The sequence below is a fragment of the Hypanus sabinus genome, chromosome 4 (genome assembly GCF_030144855.1).
Source record: "Hypanus sabinus isolate sHypSab1 chromosome 4, sHypSab1.hap1, whole genome shotgun sequence".
NCBI classification, from domain to species: domain Eukaryota; kingdom Metazoa; phylum Chordata; class Chondrichthyes; order Myliobatiformes; family Dasyatidae; genus Hypanus; species Hypanus sabinus.
The window spans coordinates 61,318,303-61,341,971 of NC_082709.1; the positions used below are offsets into that span (position 1 = coordinate 61,318,303).

The following is a 23,669-nucleotide window of genomic DNA, read 5'->3' on the forward strand; positions in this document are numbered from 1 at the left end:
TGTTGACTCATCCTCTCACAGACAGCCAGCTCCAGCACCGCACACGGGCGGACATGAAACGTCACCAACACTCCCGGCGGCGTGGGTGGGGGGCGTCGCTCGCAGGCCCAGCACGTGGGTGGAGCGAGCTACAGGAGTGTAGAGTGTTTACTGGTGCACACAATGTGGCTATCAACTTTCATGCAATGTCACAGAGAGGGAGACAGCAAGAAAACGAGCCCTTCGGCTGCACTAAAGATCAAAGTATCCGATTTACACTAATCTCACTTCATGTTCCCCACACTCCCCTCCCAGATTCTAGCATTTACCCACACATTGGGGACAATTAACCCACCAACTCACACGTCTAAGACGAGACGTACAAAATGATAAGAGGCATAGATCGAGTGGACAGTCAGGAGCTTTTTCCTGGGGCGGAAATGGCTTATACAAGGAGGCGTAATTTTGAGGTGACTGGTAGAAAGTATGGCGGGGGAGGAATGTCAGAGGTTGGATATTTATCTACCTATACACACACATACACAGAGTGGTGAGTACACGCAAACTGCCTGCCACAGAAGCAGATACACTGGGGACATTTGAGAGACTCTTAGATAAGCCCGTGGATGATAGGGAGCTACGGTTTGTAGGAGGTAAGGGTTAGGTTGATCATAGAATAGGTTCAAAGATCAGCACCACATGGTGGGCCACAGTGCCTGGACTGTTCTGTGAAACCAGTGGACCCAGTGGAAAGCCCGAGTATTCACAGGAGGCACATGCGAACTCCAGTGAGGCAGCACTGGAGGTCAGGACTGAATCCACCCCTGGCACGGAGAGCCGGTGGCCCTATCAGCTGTGTGCTTTTCCTCGGCTGAGGTACTAAAGGGGACATGAGTAAAACCAGTCGGGAGTATCACATAACAGATCACTCCTCCCACAAGCATTGGAGACAGAGAGATGGTTGACATCTCTGGTCGAGGCGCTGCACTGGGACTGAAGGTGTAAATGGGAGAGCTTTGTTATAAACAGATGATAGGGTAAGGGGCGTGGTGGGAAAATGGGACAGGAACTGGTAACTGGTGGATCCAGGTGAGGGGTGGGACAATGGGCAAATGGGTAGGGAGTAGTGGGTGGAGAAAATGACTGGATGAGGCTGGGAGGTGTTAAGAGGAGACGCAGAGGTCTGCAGATCCATTTATTCCCATTCTTTATCTTCTGTCAATTCTCAGTCATCAGCATATTATCTTTGGTTCCATGTGATCTTAGCTTACTGACCAACCTCCCATGTGAGTCCTTGCTAAAAGACTTCTGAAAGTCCAAATGGTTCCCCCTTATTTATTCTACTACTCACATCCTCTCAAAGAACTCCAGAAAATTAGTCCAATGTGATTTTCCTTTCATAAAACTGTTGATTGACCAATCCCAATACCCTTCGCATGTCTTCTGAATGGGCCCTTTGTTGTCGGTTCCTGCATTCTCCCTACCACTGAGAGAAGGCCAACTATTTTATTTTTCTTTAGAGATACAGCCCATCTGGCCCAACAAACCCATGCCAGCCAGTTATATCCATGTGACCAATTAACCTACAAACCTGTACAGCTTTGGACTGTGGGAGGAAACAAGAGCACCCAGAGGAAACCGAAGCAGTCATGGGTAGAACATGCAAACTCTTCACAGACCGTGGCAGGAACTTGAACCTGGGTCACTAGTAATAGTGTTAGTCTTAACAGCTGGGCTACCATGCTGATAAACACATAGTTGATAGTTCCGTTTTCTCTCTCCCTCCTTTCTTGACGGAGATGTATAAGGAAGGAGACAGGGAAGAGGGGGTAAACACACAGAAATATGAGATATGAAACTGTTTAATATAGGGAAATATTGGACATATTAAACAGGTCAGGCAACGACAGGGCAGAGGAGGGTAAAAGAGCCAATGTTTCAGGTCAGTGACGTTCCATCAGAACAGGCCTGTTCTGACACAAACTGGAAAGGCTGGTTATCTGAAATTCAGCATTAAATTCTGAGGATTGTTCGAATAGATGTCACCCCTCAGGTTAACATTGGGATTTGTTGCAACAGTACGAAGTGTTTACTAGTTAATGAGGTTCATAGAGATGGACCACCTAAGGCCAATGTGTATAAAATCGTGGCTGTTTGGTACTTGTGTTGGTTTATTACTGTAACAGGTACTGAGATAGAGTAAAAGGCTTTTCCAGGCAGAACATGCCATTCACAAGCACATGAAAGTAGTAAAACAAAACAGAGTGCAGAATAGAGTGTTGCAGTCACAGAGAAGGTGCAGTGCAGGAAAACCAATAAAATGCAAGTTTGAGGCAATGAGTCAGGAGCACATTGGTTATCTCTAGAAAGAAACTGGTTGAAAAATTCAGCTGCCAAGGGATTGGAACCAGTGTGGATAACTTCACTCACCACCACTCTGAACCGATTCTACAACCTACAGTGATACTTTGACTCTGAAAGGTCAGGGTTTGTGAGATTGGAAGTCCGACGTCTTCCTCTCGAGGGCCGTTGGGGGGCTGAGTGAGGGGAGAGGTGATCCAATTCTCCAGCTGAGAACTGAAGCAACCAGTCAGACCCGGAGCCATTCTGCACACTTCCACGCTGCGACTGTGCCCACGTGAGCCCCCAGGTAATGCTGGGGGTTGCAGCTACCGAGAGATCGAAGGCAGCTTCCATTCCTTACAGTGCTACCAGATATTTTGCTCACAGGTTGTCTTGTTCTGTCTAGTGTACAGTGGGTGCACTGTACCCATCGGTAGCAGTTCACATCCACCTCCAGAGGGGCCGACAGGAACATCAACACCGGCAGCTCATAACCACGGGGACAACAGAACAGGATGGGGCTTCTTCCTTGTGAAATAAAATGGGATGAGTTGGAAGGAAGGTGTAACGCTCATGAGAAGAATCGACTGGATGCCCGGATAAGAAATGTGACCAGAACCCCCAGACTTAATATTTCTGAAGATATTCTTGGTATTTGCTAACACCAGAGGACACACTTTAAGGTGAGTGGAAGAAAGCTTAGGGGAGATGTCAGAGCTAGGTTGTTCTTACACACAGAGTGGTGAGTGCCTGGAACACACTGCTGGGGTGGTGGCAGATACATTAGGAATATATGAGATCTTAAGCAGGCACATGGATGGAAGTGAAATGTCTTGGGCTATGTAGGACAGAAGGGCAAAACTGATCGAGGAATAGGCCTGGAGGTCAGAATGACATCCAAGGATGAAGGGCCTACACTGTGCTGTCTGCTCTAGTTCCAGGTTTTATAAAAATAAAAATCTCACCCAGAGCCAGATTCAGCCAAGACAAATAAACCATCCCATCCTTGAGTTCAATAACATCAGCAGGGAGTGACTGTCTCCAACAGTCTGATGGGAGTAGGACGAGCTACCAGGCTGATCTAAACTCCCTCATGGTATCGGAGACTCCCTCAGCCCTGGCCCAGGGAACAAGCAACCAGCTATAAACTGTCACAGCGGAGCCTCGTTGGCAGAGCAGGGCCCACTACTGCCCTGTGTCTCAAAATGAAACTAAACTAAGCCCCTCTTTGTCAGTGGTACAGAATTATCAGCTGGAACTTAACCTCCCTGTTTCTATATTTACGAAGCTCTGGGAGTGGAATTAGCATTCCCCAAGCACAACGAGCTCCTGTAAACAAAAATAACCTCTGGCTTTCAGATTCACAAGGATGGAAGACAGGAACGAAGGGGTCAGATCCTGGGAATCATTTAGTGCCTCAGCTAGACAGGGATTTGTGCTATTTCTGTGATCACCTCCTCCCCACTGCTATTCCATTGCAATGATGGAGAGGTCCAAGTCGGAGTTTCTTATTTAAAATTTCTGTGCGTCCATTTGCCCACAAAGGCTGGAGAGTGCTGAAGATCTGGGCTGCTCGATGGGTAGAAGGATGGTATAGAGGGTCAGACCTGTCAGCAGGGGCAGTGGTAGGTGGGGTGAGTGAGGATATGATTGGTTGTTGAGGGGAGGGGGGAATGCAGACACAAAAGGAGGGCCTGAGTGATGTTAGTAGCTCTGGAAGATGGGGGAGTGAGGGTGTCGGGGCCACTTGCCAGAAGATCGACGTGAACTCTACAAGTGGGGACTGGGCATACCAGGCCTGCCTCTCTGTCCTGAACCAGTTCAAGGTCACTCTGGCCCTGACCCCCCCAACTCTTCCAGAGATATTGGTCTAAAGACTAAAAGGTCCAAGAAAGCAGGAACAAGAAAGCTGAAGCAAAAAACCAAAAGGTTGGAAGAACTCAGCAGATCAGGCAGCATTTATGGAAGGAAGTGGATAGTCAACATTTTGTATTGAGACTCTTCATCTGGACTGAAAATCTAGGGCGGGTTCACTTGGAGAGTCAGCCATGATTGTGTTTAATACGAAACCAGACTTGAAGGGTTGAATGGCCAACTCCTGTTCCTAATTTCTCCAGTCCAATGTCTCTATGTTCCATTGTCAGCCATGCTTTTAGCTGACAAGACTCTTAGATTCAGAATTCCTTCCCCTAGACCCTCTCCTGTTAAAATCCACCTCCTTGATCAGACCCATTGCTACTTTGCTGTAGTTATTCTGTAGGACAATTTTCAGAGGTGAAGGAAGCACAAGGAGCATGAAAAGGGGCAAAGGTCAAACCTTTGGATGAGGTTTGACCTTCAGCCCAAAATGTTCTTTTGCTAGATTGGTAACAGTTTAAGTTCTGGACAAATTCACATCGAAAAGCCAGAGTGTGAAGTGTTCTGCAGACAATCACAAACGCATAGCATTGCTTACCGAGACTGTCCAAGCCATGTTTGACAGGTCCTAAGTACACAGCTTTGGATCGCGCTCAGGTCCTATCACTCCTGACGTTTGTTTGTACATTCATTCATGCCCAGTTTTAATTAAACAAACATAATATAGCTCAGGACTTCCTTTGTAAAACTGGTAATAGGCATCATATCCCTGCAATGCATGTCCAGGTCAGGATGGAGTTCCGAGTAGCATTGTAGCTGGATATGTAAAGAGATTTTGAAACCTAGGGCTGGGATTGGCCACGCTGGGGTCACAATTTAACTTTACTCTGAGGCTGTTCACAGCATGGTGGAACATTATGCCATTGAGAAGCCACAGAGACATACATCATAGAGATTGTCCGTCAGCCCACTGACTCCATGTGAACTTTCAAACACCCACTTCTGCAATCCTATATGATTTCCCCTATTCCCTTTATGCTCCTGTCAACTCCGCCCCCCCCCCCATTCTCTACCTCATCCTCATATACACACTAGGCACAACTTACAATGGCCAGCCAGCACATCGCTGGGATATGGGAGGAAATCTACACAGCACAGGGAGTACAAGCAGTCTGCACACGGACATTGAAAAGGAGTTCTAGGAAAGAAGGACTGAAGATGACTGATCATTGTTGGGTCAGTAAACACTGCTCAGGTTGCAGGCTCGGGGTTAAAGCCTCAGTTAGAATGACCAAACCCGAGCCAACGTGACCGTGCGGCCCGAGGGCGTGCAGCGTGGTGGGAGGTGCTCCCTTTAAATTTGGGATAACAGAGGTCCCTCTATTTGAGCAGGAAAAGGGGCGCGCTCACCTGTGCACTGGCTGATATTCAGCCCTCAGCTCTCATCACTCAGACATGGCATCCGTCAGAGCCAGAGGCCTGGATTCAGTCCTGACCTCCTATGCAGTTTGTACGTTTGCCCTGCCTGGGATCCCTTCGGGTGCTCCAGTTCTCCCCTACATGCCAAACATGTGTGGGTTGGTGGGTTAATAAGCCTCTGTGAATTACCCACAGTTTGAAGATGAGCAGTTGAATATGTGGAAGGGGAGGGAGTTGAGGGAAATGTGGGGAGAATGGGATTAGTGTGAGTGGTAGCTGATGGTTGGCACAAGCACAATGGGCTGAAGGGCCTGTTTCCAAAACCTCTTTTACCATATTGATCTGTGTGGGAGCTTGTGCTCAAAATGGCAGAGTTATTTCCTCCACAGACATGGGGGGTGCGCCTCAGAAGTCTTTTCAGTGACATTCAGACACCTTTGGTCTTCAGTTCAACTTCGCTGTTGCTGTGACACAACAGGCTTATCTCTACCATCCAGGGCAAATCTGTCACACAGAGTTCTATGGAGAGCACTTCATGAAGACAATTCCCCAGAATGCCTATTCCTCCAACCCACACACACCCTCATCACTACCCCCCCCCCCCACCACCACGTTAGTGGAGCATCGAGCTTAATATCAATGTCAATTTTGTGAACTTAGAAGTTAATTCTTTCAATGTTCTCCAACATTAGCTGAAATAAAAACAGAAAATATTCTAAACACTCAGTAGCATCCGTGGAGAGAGAGAAAGAGTTAATGTTTCAGGTAAGAGCTGGTTTGTCAGAGTGGGATCAGAGTAATGAATATCCCTGCCCTGCCACGTTAACTCTGTAACTGCTGAACACATTGCTGCTTTTAATGCACAGTGCTTTAAGCTCTGATAATCAAGTACTCTCACCACTTTGGTGACAGTGTTCTGATCAATTTTCCAGGCTCACATTACTATTTTACCCAAAATGGCACCCAAAACTATTTTACTTTGCTTTTTATATTGAGAAGCTACACAGCATTTTAATAAATCATCCAGTGAACTCAATTTTTTTAAAAAAGAGAAAAGAAATTAGAATCCTGGTCAGTTTATAAAGAGCTTGGAAATTAGGAACCCAGTGAATGGGTAGGGAGAATTGGGGCTCGAGAGAGTGGGTAGTGAGAGTAGGAACTGGGGTTCGAGTGAGTGGGTAGTGAGGGTAGGAACTGGGGTTCAAGTGAGTGGGTAGTGAGGGTAGGAACTGGGGTTCGAGTGAGTGGGTAGTGAGGGTAAGAACTGGGGTTCGAGTGAGTGGGAAGTGAGAGTAGGAACTGGGATTCGAGTGAGTGGGTAGTGAGGGTAGGAACTGGGGTTCGAGTGAGTGGGAAGTGAGAGTAGGAACTGGGATTCGAGTGAGTGGGTAGTGAGAGTAGGAACTGGGGTTCGAGTGAGTGGGAAGTGAGAGTAGGAACTGGGATTCGAGTGAGTGGGTAGTGAGGGTAGGAACTGGGGTTCGAGTGAGTGGGAAGTGAGAGTAGGAACTGGGATTCGAGTGAGTGGGTAGTGAGAGTAGGAACTGGGGTTCGAGTGAGTGGGAAGTGAGGGTAGGAACTGGGGTTCGAGTGAGTGGGAAGTGAGGGTAGGAACTGGGGTTCGAGTGAGTGGGAAGTGAGAGTAGGAACTGGGGTTCGAGTGAGTGGGAAGGGAGAGTAGGAACTGGGGTTCGAGTGAGTGGGGTGAGAGTGGGAATTGGGGTTCGAGTGAGTGAGAAGGGAGAGTAGGAACTGGGGTTCGAATGAGTGGGAAGGGAGAGTAGGAACTGGGGTTTGAGTGAGTGGGAAGTGAGGGTAGGAACTGGGGTTCGAGTGAGTGGGAAGTGAGAGTAGGAACTGGGGTTCGAGTGAGTGGGAAGGGAGAGTAGGAACTGGGGTTCGAGTGAGTGGGGTGAGAGTGGGAATTGGGGTTCGAGTGAGTGAGAAGGGAGAGTAGGAACTGGGGTTCGAGTGAGTGGGAAGGGAGAGTAGGAACTGGGGTTCGAGTGAGTGGAGTGGGAATTGGGGTTCGAGTGAGTGAGAAGGGAGAGTAGGAACTGGGGTTCGAGTGAGTGGGAAGGGAGAGTAGGAACTGGGGTTCGAGTGAGTGGGGTGAGAGTGGGAATTGGGGTTCGAGTGAGTGAGAAGGGAGAGTAGGAATTGGGGTTCGAGTGAGTGAGAAGGGAGAGTAGGAACTGGGGTTCGAGTGAGTGGGAAGGGAGAGTAGGAACTGGGGTTCGAGTGAGTGAGAAGGGAGAGTAGGAACTGGGGTTCGAGTGAGTGGGAAGGGAGAGTAGGAACTGGGGTTCGAGTGAGTGGGAAGTGAGAGTAGGAACGGGTTCGAGTGAGTGGGAAGGGAGAGTAGGAACTGGGGTTCGAGTGAGTGGGGTGAGAGTGGGAATTGGGGTTCGAGTGAGTGGGAAGTGAGGGTAGGAACTGGGGTTCGAGTGAGTGGGAAGTGAGAGTAGGAACTGGGGTTCGAGTGAGTGGGGTGAGAGTGGGAATTGGGGTTCGAGTGAGTGGGAAGTGAGGGTAGGAACTGGGGTTCGAGTGAGTGGGAAGGGAGAGTAGGAACTGGGGTTCGAGTGAGTGGGGTGAGAGTGGGAATTGGGGTTCGAGTGAGTGAGAAGGGAGAGTAGGAACTGGGGTTCGAGTGAGTGGGAAGGGAGAGTAGGAACTGGGGTTCGAGTGAGTGGAGTGCGAGTGGGAATTGGGGTTCGAGTGAGTGAGAAGGGAGAGTAGGAACTGGGGTTCGAGTGAGTGGGAAGTGAGAGTGGGAATTGGGGTTCGAGTGAGTGGGATGTGAGAGTGGGAATTGTGGTTCGAAATAGTGAGAAGGGAGAGTAGAAACTATGACCCTAATCGTTGTTAGGTGATTATAAAAAAATCATTGCCTGATTAACCAGGTGTCAGACCACACCAATTTTTTGAACATTCGGATTATCAGAACTTTACTGTACTTTACTCTGGTAGCAATACATGTATTTCTCTGAGGAAAATACACTCATATAGCAAGCAAAGACATGGGTAAAGAGAGAATGATTGATCAAGGAGGGGTGGCTGTGCTCCATGCACTGCCATTTCCCTCTAACTGATTGTAGTTACATACTCAACAACATGAAAGCTCTTGTATTCATTAGTCTACTCTTAAAATGGAGCACAATGTAAAACAGCACCAAAGCCTAAACCCAAACACAAATATTTATGTATGTTATTCAGACCAGCTGGCCAGGATGACTCGGCTCGTGAGGCAGAGGAACTGTTCTGTCGGTCTGCTAGTTGGCTCTCCCTGCCCAGAACCAAAGACATCCATCACCTCCATCAGCACCTGTCCACTGGAGCTCATTCAACAAATTTTATGAATTCAATGAAGTTTGCAACCAGACCAATGGGGATCCAGCAGTTCTCATTAATAAAGGCACAGGTAGAGTGGGCCTGCAACATCTGCTGTGGGAACAAAGACACCACTGACTGAAGGTACAGTGTAAAGAAAATCCCATTGCAAAGCACTCCCGTCTGCGCGTAATGGACCCTTGTGAAAACTTGAATGATTAACAGCCAATGCAGAGTGCTCTGTAAGTCATCTAGGTTCACCTCTCACTGTCACACAGGATGAAGGGAGCAGCACTAATTCACTCTGTCACAGCCAGTCCAAATAAATAACTGGTGCAATCCCGTCTCAGCCCAAAATAGCAACTGTTTTTTCCCCCACCTCAGATGCTGCCTGGTTTGCTGAGTCCCTCCAATACTTTGTGTGCGTTGTTCAAGTTTTCCAGCATCTGAAGAATCTCGTGTCACTGATGTAGTTCACTCTGTGTCACAGCTAGTTTAACCCACACAAAATCACTTTTGGTGCAAACTGATAACCAATTAACCCCCACCAAATCACAACTAGTCCAAACCACAAGACATATAACAAGTGAAACCGCTCCATATCATAGTTAGTTCAATTAGACAGGTGTAATCCACTCCAAATAACTGTTAGTCCAAAACAATAACTTACACGAATGAATCCTTCCACAGGACTTTACCTATCACCTTCCAGCAAGTCCTCTTTCCCCCTCCCAACCTTTTTATTCCAGCATCTTTCTCCCTCTCCAGCCCTGAAGAAGGGTGTCGGTCCGAAACATTGACTGCTTATTCCTTTCCGCAGATGCCTCCTGACCTGCTGAGTTCCTCCAGCACAGGGGTTCCCATGGTTCTTCCATGGACCAATAGCATTAAGGGTGTGTGTGTGTGTGTGTGTGTGTGTGTGTGTGTGTGTGTGTGTGTGTGTGTGTGTGTGTGTGTGTGTGTGTGTGTGTGTGTGTGTGTGTGTGTGTGTGTGTGTGTGTGTGTGTGTGTGTGTGTGTGTGTGTGTGTGTGTGTTTTCTCGCTGTTGAGTGCGACATCTCCCTGGTTTTAGATGTAATGCTGTACTAATAAGCCACAAATGCTACATTTTGGTAGGACTAATCAAAATAGGACATACATGGTAAATGGTAGGGCATTGAGGAATGCAGTAGAACAGAGTGATCTAGGAATAATGGGGCATAGTTCTCTGAAGGTGGAATCTCATGTGGATAGGGTGGTGAAGAAAGCTTTTGGTATGCTGGCCTTTATAAATCAGAGCATTGAGTATAGGAGTTGGGATGTAATGTTAAAGTTGTACAAGGCCTTGGTGAGGCCAAATTTGGAGTATTGTGTACAGTTCTGGTCACCGAATTATAGGAAAGATGTCAATAAAATAGAGAGAGTACAGAGAATATTTACTAGAATGTTACCTGGGTCTCAGCACCTAAGCTACAGGGAAAGGTTGTACAAGTTAGGTCTTTATTCTTTGGAGCGTAGAAGGTTGAGGGGGGAGTTGACGTGGATTTTTCCATTGAGAGTAGGGGAGATTCAAACAAGAGGACATGAGTTGAGAATTAGGGGGCAAAAGTTTAGGGGCAATACGAGGGGGAACTTTTTTACTCAGACAGTGGTAGCTGTGTGGAATGAGCTTCCAGTAGAAGTGGTAGAGGCAGGTTCAATTTTGTCATTTAATAACAAGTTGGATAGGTATATGGACAGGAAAGGAATGGAGGGTTATGGGCTGAGTGCAGGTCAGTGGGACTAGGTGAGAGTAAGCATTCGGCACGGACTAGAAGAGCCGAGATGGCCTGTTTCTGTGCTGTAATTGTTATATGGTTATAAGATCACTTGTAAAGCATTAACCCCCATGGCCACACTGACAGCATAAAACTGACACGATGCCCAGAGATTTGAGAACAGGATCAAAGCCTGCCTGTCCAGAGTTTGGAAGCGAGAGAGAGCAGCACTGTCTGAGGTCCTGCCTCCAATGGCCGAGGACCAGCCTCCACACTCCAGTGAATGGGGAAGATCCCACGGTACTGTCTGGAGGAAGAGAAGTGATGTTCTGGTCAAGGACTGTCCATCACTAAAAAGAATTGCTTAATTGCTCTTAAACTGCTGTTTGTGGGATCTTGCTGTGCTTATAGTGGTTGTCTCCATCTCCCGTATTACAGCAGTGACCATACTTTGGAGAAGAAAGGGCAGCTTGTGTACAGGAAGGGCGCTACAACAATGCGCATTGTATTACGGTGCAGACTACAGCAGCTAGCCGCTGAATTTCGCTCACAGTTCTGTTATTCAATGCCAGAAGCTGCTGGGTCAGGGCGCCTGCAGGAGGACAGGCTGCCCTGAGAGTGGGCCAGTGGAAACTCCACGCCTGGTTTCTGAAGACACCCGCGGGGCCACTCGAAAGGAAGCAACACTTCGAGCAACTGAAGCCTCGCATCCATCAACAGCGATACCTACACAGGTTTTCTCCATACAATTAAACCCTGTTCCTAAAAGCTGCAGCAGTATTTACTGACTCGTTTAATGTTCGAACAACACAAGGAAGAAAGGATTCATCATGATCAACTGTTAAATCGTTCTCCAGGCCCTGCGTGGGACTGGAGAGGAACATCTGTGGCTGGTGAAAATCTGGAACCAAGCAGCTGCCACCCAGAGACAGAGACACTGGTTCGATCCCAATCACCGGTGGAACCTGACCCTTCTCCCTGTAACCATGCCGGTTTCCTCCAGGTGCTCTGATTTCCTCCCAAAGACGTGCAGGCTTTACCGCTGTAAATCGCCCCTACTAGGTGAGTGGTAGAGTCTGGAGGGGGGGTAGATATGGTGATAAAGTGGGGAGAGTTTAAGAAATGCAGGATTAAATTAGTGTAATTGGTGCGGACTCGATGAGTTTAAGAGCCTGTTTACCCGTGGCATCTGTAACTCTGTGGGTATATTTAAATGGAACTTACCATACTCGTGAGACAGAAAGCAGTAGCAGAGTGAACTGATGAGGAGGAGGACAGAGGCAACCTAGCCTAGTTGTGCTGCTATATAAAGAGATTGGTTTAGATTAAAGTTGCTTAGCGTTGCTTGTCACATGTACATTGAAAATTACACTGAAGTGCAATGTTTGCATCAAATCAGATCCGGGAGAATTACGCTGCAAGAGTTTCCAAGCTTCCGGTGCCAACTCAGCATGCCCATACCTCACTAACACTAACCTGTGCGTCTTTGGGATTTGCAAGGAAATTGGAGTGCCTGCAGGAAACCCATGCGGTCACGTAGAGAATGTACAAACGCCTTACAGGTAATGGCGGGAAGTGAACCCCATCGCTGGTGCTGTAAAGCAACACACTGACCACTACACCACCACGTTGTCTGCGGTACTCATGCATATAAATACAACATAACAGAATTTTTATGTTCCTCCACCAACTGAACAGTAAACTATTGCCCAACCATACTCCCATACCCCAATCCCAACCAGAATTCCTCTTCCTGGTCCATGGATCCTTCTGCTTCCAATTGTTCTCTCGCTACTATCCAATAAACTCTGTCTCACATTCATAGCACTCCTCAACCTTCCCACCAAACCCTCCATCTTTCCCAGCCATCCTCATGGAAGTTTGTCGTACTTGGTGCCAGTAGGAGTCCTGGGTCACTGCTTGAAGCCAGATCTGAACCACTGTGTACTGTGCACTCCAGGTCAAATAACAATCAAAGAGTTCCCTTTGCCCTCCATCATCCTCGGTCTCTCCTCCCCCACCCCACTGCACAGGGTTAGAGGATCCAGGGGAGTGTCTGCTTCTGCTATTGACCCCACCCTCTCCATCAGCAGTCCCCTCCCAAGTCCTCAAGAACCAAACAGCTCCCCAAAATCACCTCAACTGCCTTCCATCAATGCCCTCACCACCAAGGGCAAGATGCTCACAAAAATGCACGCAAAGCGTGATGATGAAAACAATGGGCGGACTGGTTGGAGTCAGATGTGAGAGTTGATTGGTAGGAAGACCAGAAAGAAAACAATCTTTTGTGACAACACTGAAGGAGGCTATTGAGTCCATTGCTGTCTCCTCGCACAGCAGCTCCCCACTTAAGGCTAGCTTTACTATTAACTTCCAGCACAACTCTGGCTGTAGATGGTAAGTGGAGCAACCAGGGAGAGATTCACACGGTCACAAGGAGAACCATGCAAACAGAGCCCAGAGTCAGGATTGAAATGAGTCTTCCGAGCCGTGGGGAGCGATTCTAACTGCTGCTCTGTCCCATCAAGGTGGGCAAGGGTTGGGGAGGTAGAGAGGAAGCAAATGGCTTGTTGGCCTTTAATTCTGAGTTCAGCCTTGTTGGAATGGTCCAGGGCTTTGCTAATGTCGCAGTGAAATGAGAATAGCCTTCTTCTTTCTCAGCATTTTCAATCTCATCACTTTCTGTTTTTGCTTCAGATGTCCAGTATTTTTGATTCCTTCTCCTTAATGAAAACAACCTTGTTCACCACTAGATACACTGTCCCTAAAATCCTAACCTTCCCTCAAGATGTTAACACAGTATGCGCTCTCCGGCTCATAGACACCCAGCTGCATTTTCGGTAACATCTCTGCATCCATGAGAAAGTTGTATTAATCCCTCTGAGGAAAGAAAGACTTCAAAGCTGTGCACGTTTGTAGCTAGAAAACTGCAGTGACTCAGTTACTCCATGTCCTGCCTTTGATTCATGCCAGCTTCTCCCTTTCCTCTCCCCGGCAGTCCCAAGGATGCAACGAAATACACAGCACAGGCAGAATATGGGGAAAATGTGATGGGAAATTTCTCTTTCTCTCTCTCTCTCTCTCTCTCTCTCTCTCTCCCCCTCTCTCTCCCTCTCTCTCCCTCTCTCCCTCCCCCTCCCTCTCCCTCTCCTCCAGGGTTTCATTCTCCATCTTGTTTCATTCCAGTTGAAAGGATGGGCACATTCAGCCAGAGGTACTCGAGTCAATGTTAAGAAAACTGTCCTGTCCTTCTACATAGTGCTGAGACTTAGACTGAGGCAACTCACACCTATGCATAAACGTTAATGACAAAAGTTGACTTTGACAGCACTGGAAAGGTTCTACTAACTCTGTCCATGCAGAAGCAAAGTGATTGGGAGGATAAGAGTCCAATGTTAACCTCTTCTCCAACACCTCCAGTATCCACCATTCAGTCAGTTCCATTGTGTCGTGTATGTTCCCCGCATTCCTGACAGTAAACTCCCAAAATAGACCCACTGCTCCAAATAACATGCACAAAATGCTGGAGGAACTCAGCAAGTCAGGCAGCATCAATGGAGGGGAATAAACATTCAGGTGGAGATCCTTCATAAGTCCTGACTTGCTGAGTTCCTCCAGCATTTTGTGCGTGTTGCTCTAGATTTCCAGCATCTGCAGAATATTGTGCATTTATGATTTAGATCATAAGATATAGGAGCAGAATTAGGCCATTTGGCCCATCCCGTCTGCTCTGCCACTTCATCATAGCTGATCCAATTTTACTCTCAGTCCCAATCTCCTACCTTCTCCCCATGTCCCTTTGTCCCCTGACCAATCAAACATCTATCAACATGAAGACTTGGCCTCCACAGCTGCCTATGGCAAAGAATTCCACAGAATCACCACTCTCTGGCTAAAGAAATTCCTCCTCATCTCCATTTTAAAAGGACACTCTTCTATTCTGAGGCGGTGTCCTCTGGTCTTAGACCCTCCCGCCACAGGAAACATCCTCTCCAGACTCACTCTATCAAGGCCTTTCACCACTCAATACATTTCAATTTTTCCTGCCATTCCAAGCGCTGTCACAAGAGGACGGGAAAAAGCATTAGTTCAAGGATCTGCTCAAAGTCACCTTGACCTTGACACCTGACCAACACCTGGTCCATGAAGAAGTACAACTTTGAGACTATGCAAGTACACCTCAAAAAAACATCCATCCTCCTGCCCTATTAGGAATGTCCTGCCCCATTGTGTGAGATGTAGTTCCCATGCCCAGTTTTGAGTTGAGCAATGCGATCACAGGTCCGGAGTGCACCCTCAAACCTGGGGCACTGTCTTTTCCATTCATTAAAAAGAACAGATCAACACTGTCATGGAAAATAATCCCAGAACTCTTTTGGTGTTCCTGCAGCCAGAATGATGCCCAAGCCGAAAAGGTGGTGATAAGTAACAGCAGAGATAGACAATCGTGAACTCACTGTGGTACGGGGGCTTCACTGGAGCAGTAATGCTGGCAAAGAGCTATCAATTGAGACCTTAGGATAGTAGGCCAGAGGATCAGCCAAGGTTTCAAAAGAGAGAGAAGGGAAATATCTTGGGAAGCCAGTTTCAGATCCAAGGCAGCTGAAGCCCCAACAGTTAGAAAAGGAGAGCTGAGGGATTGTGAATACTTTTAAGACCAATGATAACAGAGGAGATACTATAGAAGAGTAAAGAGATCTCAGTGGTCTATGAATGCTGAATGTTACAGAAAGAAGTAAAAATTTTGAAAAGGCCATATTTCCTGTAAGCAGAGTGGAGAAGGCTGGATGAGAAATATCCTCAATTCCCTTTGCACACTCCCAGTTCCCCATAAATGCATCCACAGTACCTGCATCAACCACTTCCTGAAGTAATGAATTCAATCCCATACATCCTCTGCCAAAAAACATTCTTCTGGGTTACTTTCTAACCAGTCGTTTTAGGTTTGTGGCTCCCAGCTCTAGGTGATCAGAAATTTTACTGCAGTCTTGTGAAGGACACAAGTGTGGGCTGATCAAGTCACTTAGCTATACACCTCCAGTATAACTACAACTCCATTCAAACAAGAAGCAGGGTTCCTAAACTCTTTCCAACTCACAAACACTTGCCCAAAACTTGAGCAACAAAACACCTCCTCAACCATGTTTTGAGGGAGGGTCATATTCTAAAAACATTAATTGTTTCTCTTTCCTGACCTGCTGAACATTTCTTGCATTTGGTGTTTTTACCACCTCAACTATTCTTTACTGTTGAGTACCTCCAACTCCCACACTCGTAGCAAGACTGCCAAATCGTACCGTGCAGACAGAGCTTTGCACTGTGTGCTTCTGTCTTGTGATTTAGTTCTCGTGATCCAGACTTATTTGGAATTGAACTATTTCATCCACAGAGAACACTGGTGCCTGGAGAATGCAATGCACTGTTATTTTTGTTTGCTAAAACATTTGAGTTCTGCACTAAAATAAAATACAATCTCCTTCCAAAAACACAATAAATTTTGCCCAAACTTTTCAGACAGAAATATGCTCTAATTTGGGACTTGCACAATTCCCAGAGGGATCTTGCTCCATTCAGTGCAACGTAACTTTCAGAAAGAGTCATCAGACCTTAAATGGACATGGACATAGAAGATACTGAAGCTACAAGGGTGGTGAAGTCATCTTGCTCATGCAGTCAAAGGGACATGTCCAATATTGGTCAACGAGGTAGATGTCTCTGCCGGTCTGCGGCAGAAAATGGATGCAAGAGATTTTCCAGAGCAACACGCAAAAAATGCTAGAGGAACCCAGCCGGTTAGGGAGCATCTATGGAAGGGATAGTCCTGATGCAAGGTCTCGATCAGAAATGCCGACTGTTTATTTCCCTCCATAGATGCTGTCTGACCTGCTGAGCAGTTTGTGTGTGTTGCTCTGGAGTCTGCATCTGCAGAACCTCATATGTAAGCCAGGACCAACAGGCTCTGGGACAGCTTCTTCCACCAGGCTATCAGACTGATGAACTCATGCTGACTTGAGTGTACTCTATATTACATTGACTGTTCTATTTATTATAAATTATTATGATTGCACATTGCACATTTAAATGGAGACGTAACATAAAGATTTTTACTCGTCATGTATGTGAAAGGTGTAAGAAATAAAGTCAATTCAACTCAATTCACAAGATCTGGACTTTCTTCTCCCTTGGCTTATCTGTTTTGTCCTCTCCTCTACTTGCCCATCATCTTTCCTCATCAATTTTCATGTATCATCTCCAGACTTCACTAAAAATTCCACCTCCCTAGCTCAATCTACCCATCATCCGCTCTCTCACTAGTTCAACAAATCACCTCCCGGTCTCTATCTCAAAACTCTCCCCCCTCTCAAATTCCATTTGTCATCATGCTCCACCTCAGCTGAATCCACCTTCCACCTACGGCCTCGGCCTCCCTCTCCTCTATACAGCGGCCATCTCTCCTCTCCAACTCCAGTGCTCGTGCAGGGTCTCAGCCTGAACTGTCTCCACAGATTATGCTCAACTCACTGAGTTCCTCCTGTGGTTTGTTTCTCACTCCTTCCTCCTTCACTCCAGGGCCTGCCCAGGATTCTCACCATCCCATCTCCTCCTCCCTCGTTGGCTGCTGCCTTCCCTTTGCAAGGCTCTGAAGCATGCAGAGCCCCTGGGTGAGGTCTCCAGACCATTGGGCCAACATAGCACACATGGAATGAGAAAGCCCTCTAGTTAGTGGATAATGCCTGAGCACCCGTTTCCGAAGCTAATCAGTCACGGGTACCAATGCAGAAATAGTCTCACTTGAAATAGAGCAAATTAATGCGAGGTGCCCATCATCCTTATGAGGCAGATTCAGTGTGAAACTTTTAGTTCCATCTTACACTGGTGTGGGCAAAGACACAGAGGTGGTGAGGTGATGATGGGATGGGGGGGCGGGGGGAGTAGTGACTACTGATGTGATCCTGGCTCCCTGGACAAAAGTCAGGAGCACCAAAGGAGACATGTCTAAAATTCTCTGGTCCAATTTGGCAAAATTTCCTCCAGAAATGATTATTAACACAACCTACTCCCAACTAAGTCAAATTGTTACATACTGGGAATCCTCTATAAGCCTAAAGTCCCATTGGCCAGCCTTGGATTGTCCTTGAATTTGCAGTGTTATTATATAAAAAATGGACCAAAAAAGGGGAGGATTGGGTTAAAAACCTTCCATCCATCACTGATAGGTCAGCTCCTGTGATGAGAAGCTGAAACACATTATTAAAATCTGCCAAGATCCTCATTACCTCAAGCCCATATCTATGGTGCCTTCTCCCACCCCACAACTTGTGCTCCTTCAGACAGCTGCTGGGAGAATTCTTGAAGTGACCTTTATGCAGCAGAAAATTACTGGGAGGGCAGGGGTCATGGAAGAAATGACATCCATTAATATTAGTTCCTAGAAGCGGTCAAACGTTAAGGAGAGATTCTGGTTGCTATCACCAAAATCTCTTGGTGTCATTACAAACTGTGATCAGTAATGGGAGATGCAGAACTTCAGTCCACATATTTCCAAGGAATTCCCAGATGGTAAGGGGAAATGGAATTTAAAAAATACAATTGCTGGAAATCTGAAATAAATAGTGTACAAAGTTCACACAAAAATTGCACAACATGCTGGCTTCCAAGGTAAGGGCTTCTGGCAATCTCTGAGAAACCCTTGGGACTTCTCCAACTCCACGACAGAATCTGGCTGTGACATCACCAAGCATTGACAATGGCTGGGGGAGGTGATGTAGGCATTCTTCCAAGTGTGGTTTCATCAGTTTGGGACCCACCACCTTCAGGGAAGAATAATGAATAACACCTCAACACAGTGAAGTTAATTAAAGCAAGGAATGCTGTTCAGAGAATATGCACTCACGTCAGGGTTGACATCTTAGCTGAAGGCACACTGCACTGTAAAAGCTGGTCTTAGGCCCGTGTTTGGTAACCTAAACAAAGTTTCAAATTTTTATCTTCCCAGTGTGACCTTCCTGACATGCCATGAAGATCCTTCCAGTTCTGACTCTGATGGACCCTTCCACCATTTACATGTGTCCAGCTGTCTGGGCCTTGAAAGCCCCTCCTTAAACATCTCTGACGCTCTGCATCAGGTGCCTCAAAACCAACCGATTTGACAAAACCTTCATCTTCAGATTCACTTATCACATGTACAGTACATTGAAACATGGAGTTAAATGTGTCCTTTGTGCTGACAACTAACTCATCCAGGGATATGCTGGGGACAGCCTGTGAGGGTCACCACACATTTCAGCACCGATGTAACATGGCCACAATGTCCAACACAAGTGGCAACAATAATAGAGGAAAACAAGGAAACAACAGCTAAACAAACCCAAGGAAATCTGCAGATGCTGGAAATTCAAACAACAACACACACAAAATGCTGGTAGAACACAGCAGGCCTGGCAGCATCTATAGGGAGAAGCGCTGTCGACGTTTTGGGCCGAGACCCTTCATCAGGACTAACTGAAAGGAGAGATAGTAAGAGATTTGAAAGTAGTGGGGGAGGGGGAAATGCGAAATGATAGAAGACTAGAGGGGGTGGGATGAAGCTGAGAGCTGGAAAGGTGATTGGCGAAAGTGATACAGAGCTGGAGAAGGGTGAGGATCATGGGACGGGAGGCCTAGGGAGAAAGAAAGGGGGGGGGGGAGCACCAGAGGGAGATGGAGAACAGGCAGTGTGATGGGCAGAGAGAAAAAAAACAAACAACTAAATATGTCAGGGATGGGGTAGGAAGGGGAGGAGGGGCATAAACGGAAGTTAGAGAAGTCAATGTTCATGCCATCAGTTTGGAGGCTACCCAGCCGGTATATAAGGTGTTGTTCCTCCAACCTGAGTGTGGCTTCATCTTGATTGACATATCAGAATGGGAATGGGACGTGGAATTAAAATGTGTGGCCACTGGGAGATCCTGCTTTCTCTGGCGGACAGAGCGTAGGTGATCAGCGAAATGGTCTCCCAGTCAGTGTCAGGTCTCACCAATATATAAAAGACCACACCGGGAGCATCGGATGCAGTATACCACACCAGCTGACTCACAGGTGAAGTGTCGCCTCACCTGGAAGGACTGTCTGGGGCCCTGAATGGTGGTGAGGGAGGAAGTGTAAGAGCAGGTGTAGCATTTGTTCTGCTTACAAGGATAAGTGCCAGGAGGGAGATCGGTGGGAAAGGATGGGGGGACGAGTGGACAAGGGAGTTGCGTAGGGAGCGATCCCTGCGAAAAGCAGAGGGGGGGGAGGGAAAAATGTGTTTGGTAGTGGGATCCCGTTGGAGGTGGCAGAAGTTATGGAGAATTATACGTTGGACCTGGAGGCTGCTGGGGTGGTAGGTGAGGACAAGGGGAACCCTACCCCTAGTGGGGTGGCGGGTGGATGGGGTGAGGGCAGATGTGCGGGAAATGGGAGAGATGCGCTTGAGAGCAGAGTTGATGGTGGAAGAAGGGAAGCCCCTTTGTTTAAAAAAGGAAGACATCTCCTTCATCCTAGAATGAAAAGCCTCATTCTGAGAGCAGATGCGGTGAAGACAGAGGAATTGTGAGAAGGGGATAGCATTTTTGCAAGAGACAGGGTGAGAAGAGGAATAGTCCAGGTAGCTGTGAGAGTCTGTAGGCTTATAGTAGATATCAGTAGATAAGCCATCTCCAGAGATGGAGACAGAAAGATCAAGAAAGGGGAGGGAGGTGTCGGAAATGGACCAGGTAAATTTGAGGGCAGGGTGAAAGTTGGAGGCAAAGTTAATGAAATCAACGAGCTCAGCATGCATGCAGGAGGCAGCGCCAATGCAGTCATCGATGTAGCGAAGGAAAAATGGGGGACAGATACCCATATAGACTTGGAACATGGACTGTTCCACAAAGCCAACAAAAAGGCAGGCATAACTGGGACCCATGTGGATGCCCATGGCTATACCCTTGGTTTGGAGGAAGTGGGAGGAGCCAAAGGAGAAATTATTGAGAGTAAGAACTAATTCTGCTAGACGGAGGAGAGTGGTGGTAGAGGAGAACTGGTTAGGTCTGGAATCCAAAAAGAAGCGAAGAGCTTTGAGACCTTCCGGGTGGGGGATGGAGGTATATAGGGACTGGACGTCCATGGTGAAAGTAAGGCGGTGGGGGCCAGGGAACTTAAAATCATTGAAAATATTCAAAGCATGAGAAGTGTCACAAACATAGGTGGGAAGAGATTGAATGGGGGGGGGGGGGAGAATAAAACAGTGTCCAGGTATGCAGAAATGAGTTCGGTGGGGCAGGAGCAAGCTGAGACAATAGGTCTACCTGGACAGGCAGGTTTGTGGATCTTGGGTAGGAGGTGGAAACGGGAAGTGCGGGGTGTGGGTACTATAAGGAACTGTGAGCTAAACAAACCCCTTTAGCACACCATCCCACCTCTCACATACACAGGCCTCTAACTGCAGGATAGACCATCTCTGGGCTTCCAGGCATTGGCCCTGACTCTCAAACTCGCAGAGATCACGCCTCCAACCTCCTGTCTCTAGCCCAAAATGTAATATATATAACAAAATATAATCAAAATGCTCAGCGTATGTTAAACAAAATTTTGTTCGATTGTGGTCTTGTGAAATATTTTGATGCATTTTACTTCTTTAATGGTGGAAGCTGCTTTTTCCTCACCAGAGCTGTGGAGAGAGAGAGTGCTACGCTACAGACTTAACATTGAAACTTACCCTCTGGGACAGACACGGCTGCAGAGTACCTCACACTCTGCATCTTCTCAAGTTCAAGGTTGGCAGGAGCTTTCCAATCGATACGCTCTGAATGCATTGATTTCACTGAAGTAACTCACATCCGAAGTAGAACAGAATGTATAAAATGAGGTGAAGCAAAAAGACAACGGGAAGGGAAAGCCCAGACTTTACCTCCAGTTTGACTTCCCTGCACTTTTCTGTAGCCAGATGGGCTAAATAGTCTCCAACATCCACTGTGTGAGGCAAGTTGGAACCACACAAGCTCTTCAGGAAGGGTACTCATCTCAACACCTAGCCAGAGCATCCTCAGACCTCAGATCTATGCTTGGAATAGCTATTAAGGAAAGTGATCCAGCAAACCTGATTTTTCATGTCACCATGTCCGCTTTTGGAATTACCCTCCCTAAACTGGTAGTGTAGTGATCAAGTTACTGGACTAAATGCCTGAGGGATACTAGTTTAAATCCCACTTTGGCAGCTGGGGAGTTTATGGATAGGAAAGATTTAGAGGGATATGGGCCAATTACAGGAAATGGGGCTCAATTAGGCAGGCAATTTGGTCAGCATGGATGAGATGGGAAGAATGGCCTGTTTCCATGCCATGACACATTCTGGCCTCTGTGACTCTAGAACCACCAGTCTCAGATATTTCAGGAGCAATTAGGAATGGACAGTAAATGACAGTAATGTCCAAGAACAAACAAGTAAAGGAAATTTTTAAAAACCTCCATCCTATCAGCCCTGAACCAGCCCACCAGCAGGGTTTTACAGAAAGCCTTGAAGCTTCAAAAATTCTCATCTAAATCAGGCCTTTCCTCTGAAACTACTGACACATGAACATCTCACATAAACCGCTCCACCTGTAGGGATTTGGCGCAAATCCATGGCAGTAAAAGGAATGCGGCACAATGGATTATGTAATGCTAAGGCTTCTCTTTCACCTTGAGGCCTTCAGGAGGCAGACAGGGTGGGCTGCATCCAATCCCTCAGAAAAGTGTGGGGTTTCTTGTTTTGTACCGGGTGAAGGGTCACAGCTCTTCCCCGCCTGTTGCCGCAGCTCCAGTCAGCTGCTGCCGGCAAAATGGAAAACACCACTCTACCAGCCCCCCCCCCCCCCCCACACACACACACTGCGCCCCCATGGCCCATGAATGCTTGCATTAATGAGACAGGGTAAACCGTTCAATCTCGTCACAACAAAAAAAGCAAATGCGAGGCAGAAGGAAAAAAGAGCTTGCGTACAAAGGACGGAACATCTGACAATCCAGTCTCAGTCTTGGTTTCTGGCGAGCATCCAGCAGTGTACAATTTCTAATCAAGTGAAGGTCACTGCCTTCGGGGGAAACACACCCACCTACAAATGCATGAGCTTTCACTGTCTGTGCACCCGACAAAGGACAAATACTTTTTAACTCTTTGTGCCACCTCTGGGGGTCCTTCCATCCAATCCCAATTAGGGGCCAAGCCCCGTGCCCCAAAGCACATTCCACCTCGATCTGCTCCTTGCCTTTGATAGTGGTAGGCTCTGCTCAGAGTCAAGAAAGTCCACGGTCAAGTCCTCTGAGGTGGGGGTTGGGGGGTGAGCCACTGCTTTTGGCAAACTGGGAGAGGTTCTGCAGCCTTAAGTAATAAAGTTCTTCCTCCCACCCCCGACAAGGCCAAGGTTCACCCGACCCCACCCTCATCTCGCGCCCGCCCTGGAAATCCGTTGTGCGTCACTTGACCACCTCCCATCGTGCCAGTGACATGTTAGCGGTTGCAAAGTGCACCCAGAAAGAGATCACCCTTTATCTGCAGAGGTGACAGGCACCACAAAAATGCAACTCTAGATGCCAGGGGCAAGATGCAAATGCAAGGGCAGACCCCTTTCAAGCAGAGCCAAATAAGACCATTGAGAAACACTGCCACTTCAGCATCCACTCACCCCCGGCTCAGCACAGAAGAATTCACCAAAACATTCAGGGAGAACAAAGGAGAGCTTTATGGCCAACGCTGATGTTACTGGGCGTGGATAATGGTCGCTGTGGAGTAACTGGGAGGTGGAACCTGCTTCTCATCATTTGCAGGAGTTCACTCAACCTCCCAGTGTTGAAGATCCTCAAAAAAATTATGCAGAAAATTTCAGGAATGCATCATCCCCAGAAAGCTCTCAACACCTCGCCGACCTCTGTACCAGGGACACACCAAGGCATGTGTACAATTTGATGCTTCAGCTCCCACATCTGGCCCCCTTCATTCCCAGACAGGGACAAGGAGGCAGAAAC

At 47.4% G+C, this 23,669-nt stretch overlaps 1 protein-coding gene across 3 annotated transcripts in view; it reads right to left on the minus strand.

The window, feature by feature from the left end:
- Positions 1–23,669, minus strand: part of LOC132392814 (collagen alpha-1(XVIII) chain-like) — a 269,811-nt gene that overhangs the window by 167,617 nt on the left and 78,525 nt on the right. Inside the window, exon 1 of one of the 3 annotated variants that reach the window (XM_059967217.1) lies at positions 21,385–21,442. The exons of the other annotated variants lie outside the window; for them this stretch is intronic. Within the exon in view, the coding sequence (XP_059823200.1) occupies positions 21,385–21,427 (43 nt within the window). The 5' untranslated portion in view covers positions 21,428–21,442. Of the gene's footprint in view, positions 1–21,384; positions 21,443–23,669 lie in introns of those variants that run through there. 3 annotated transcript variants of the gene reach the window in all.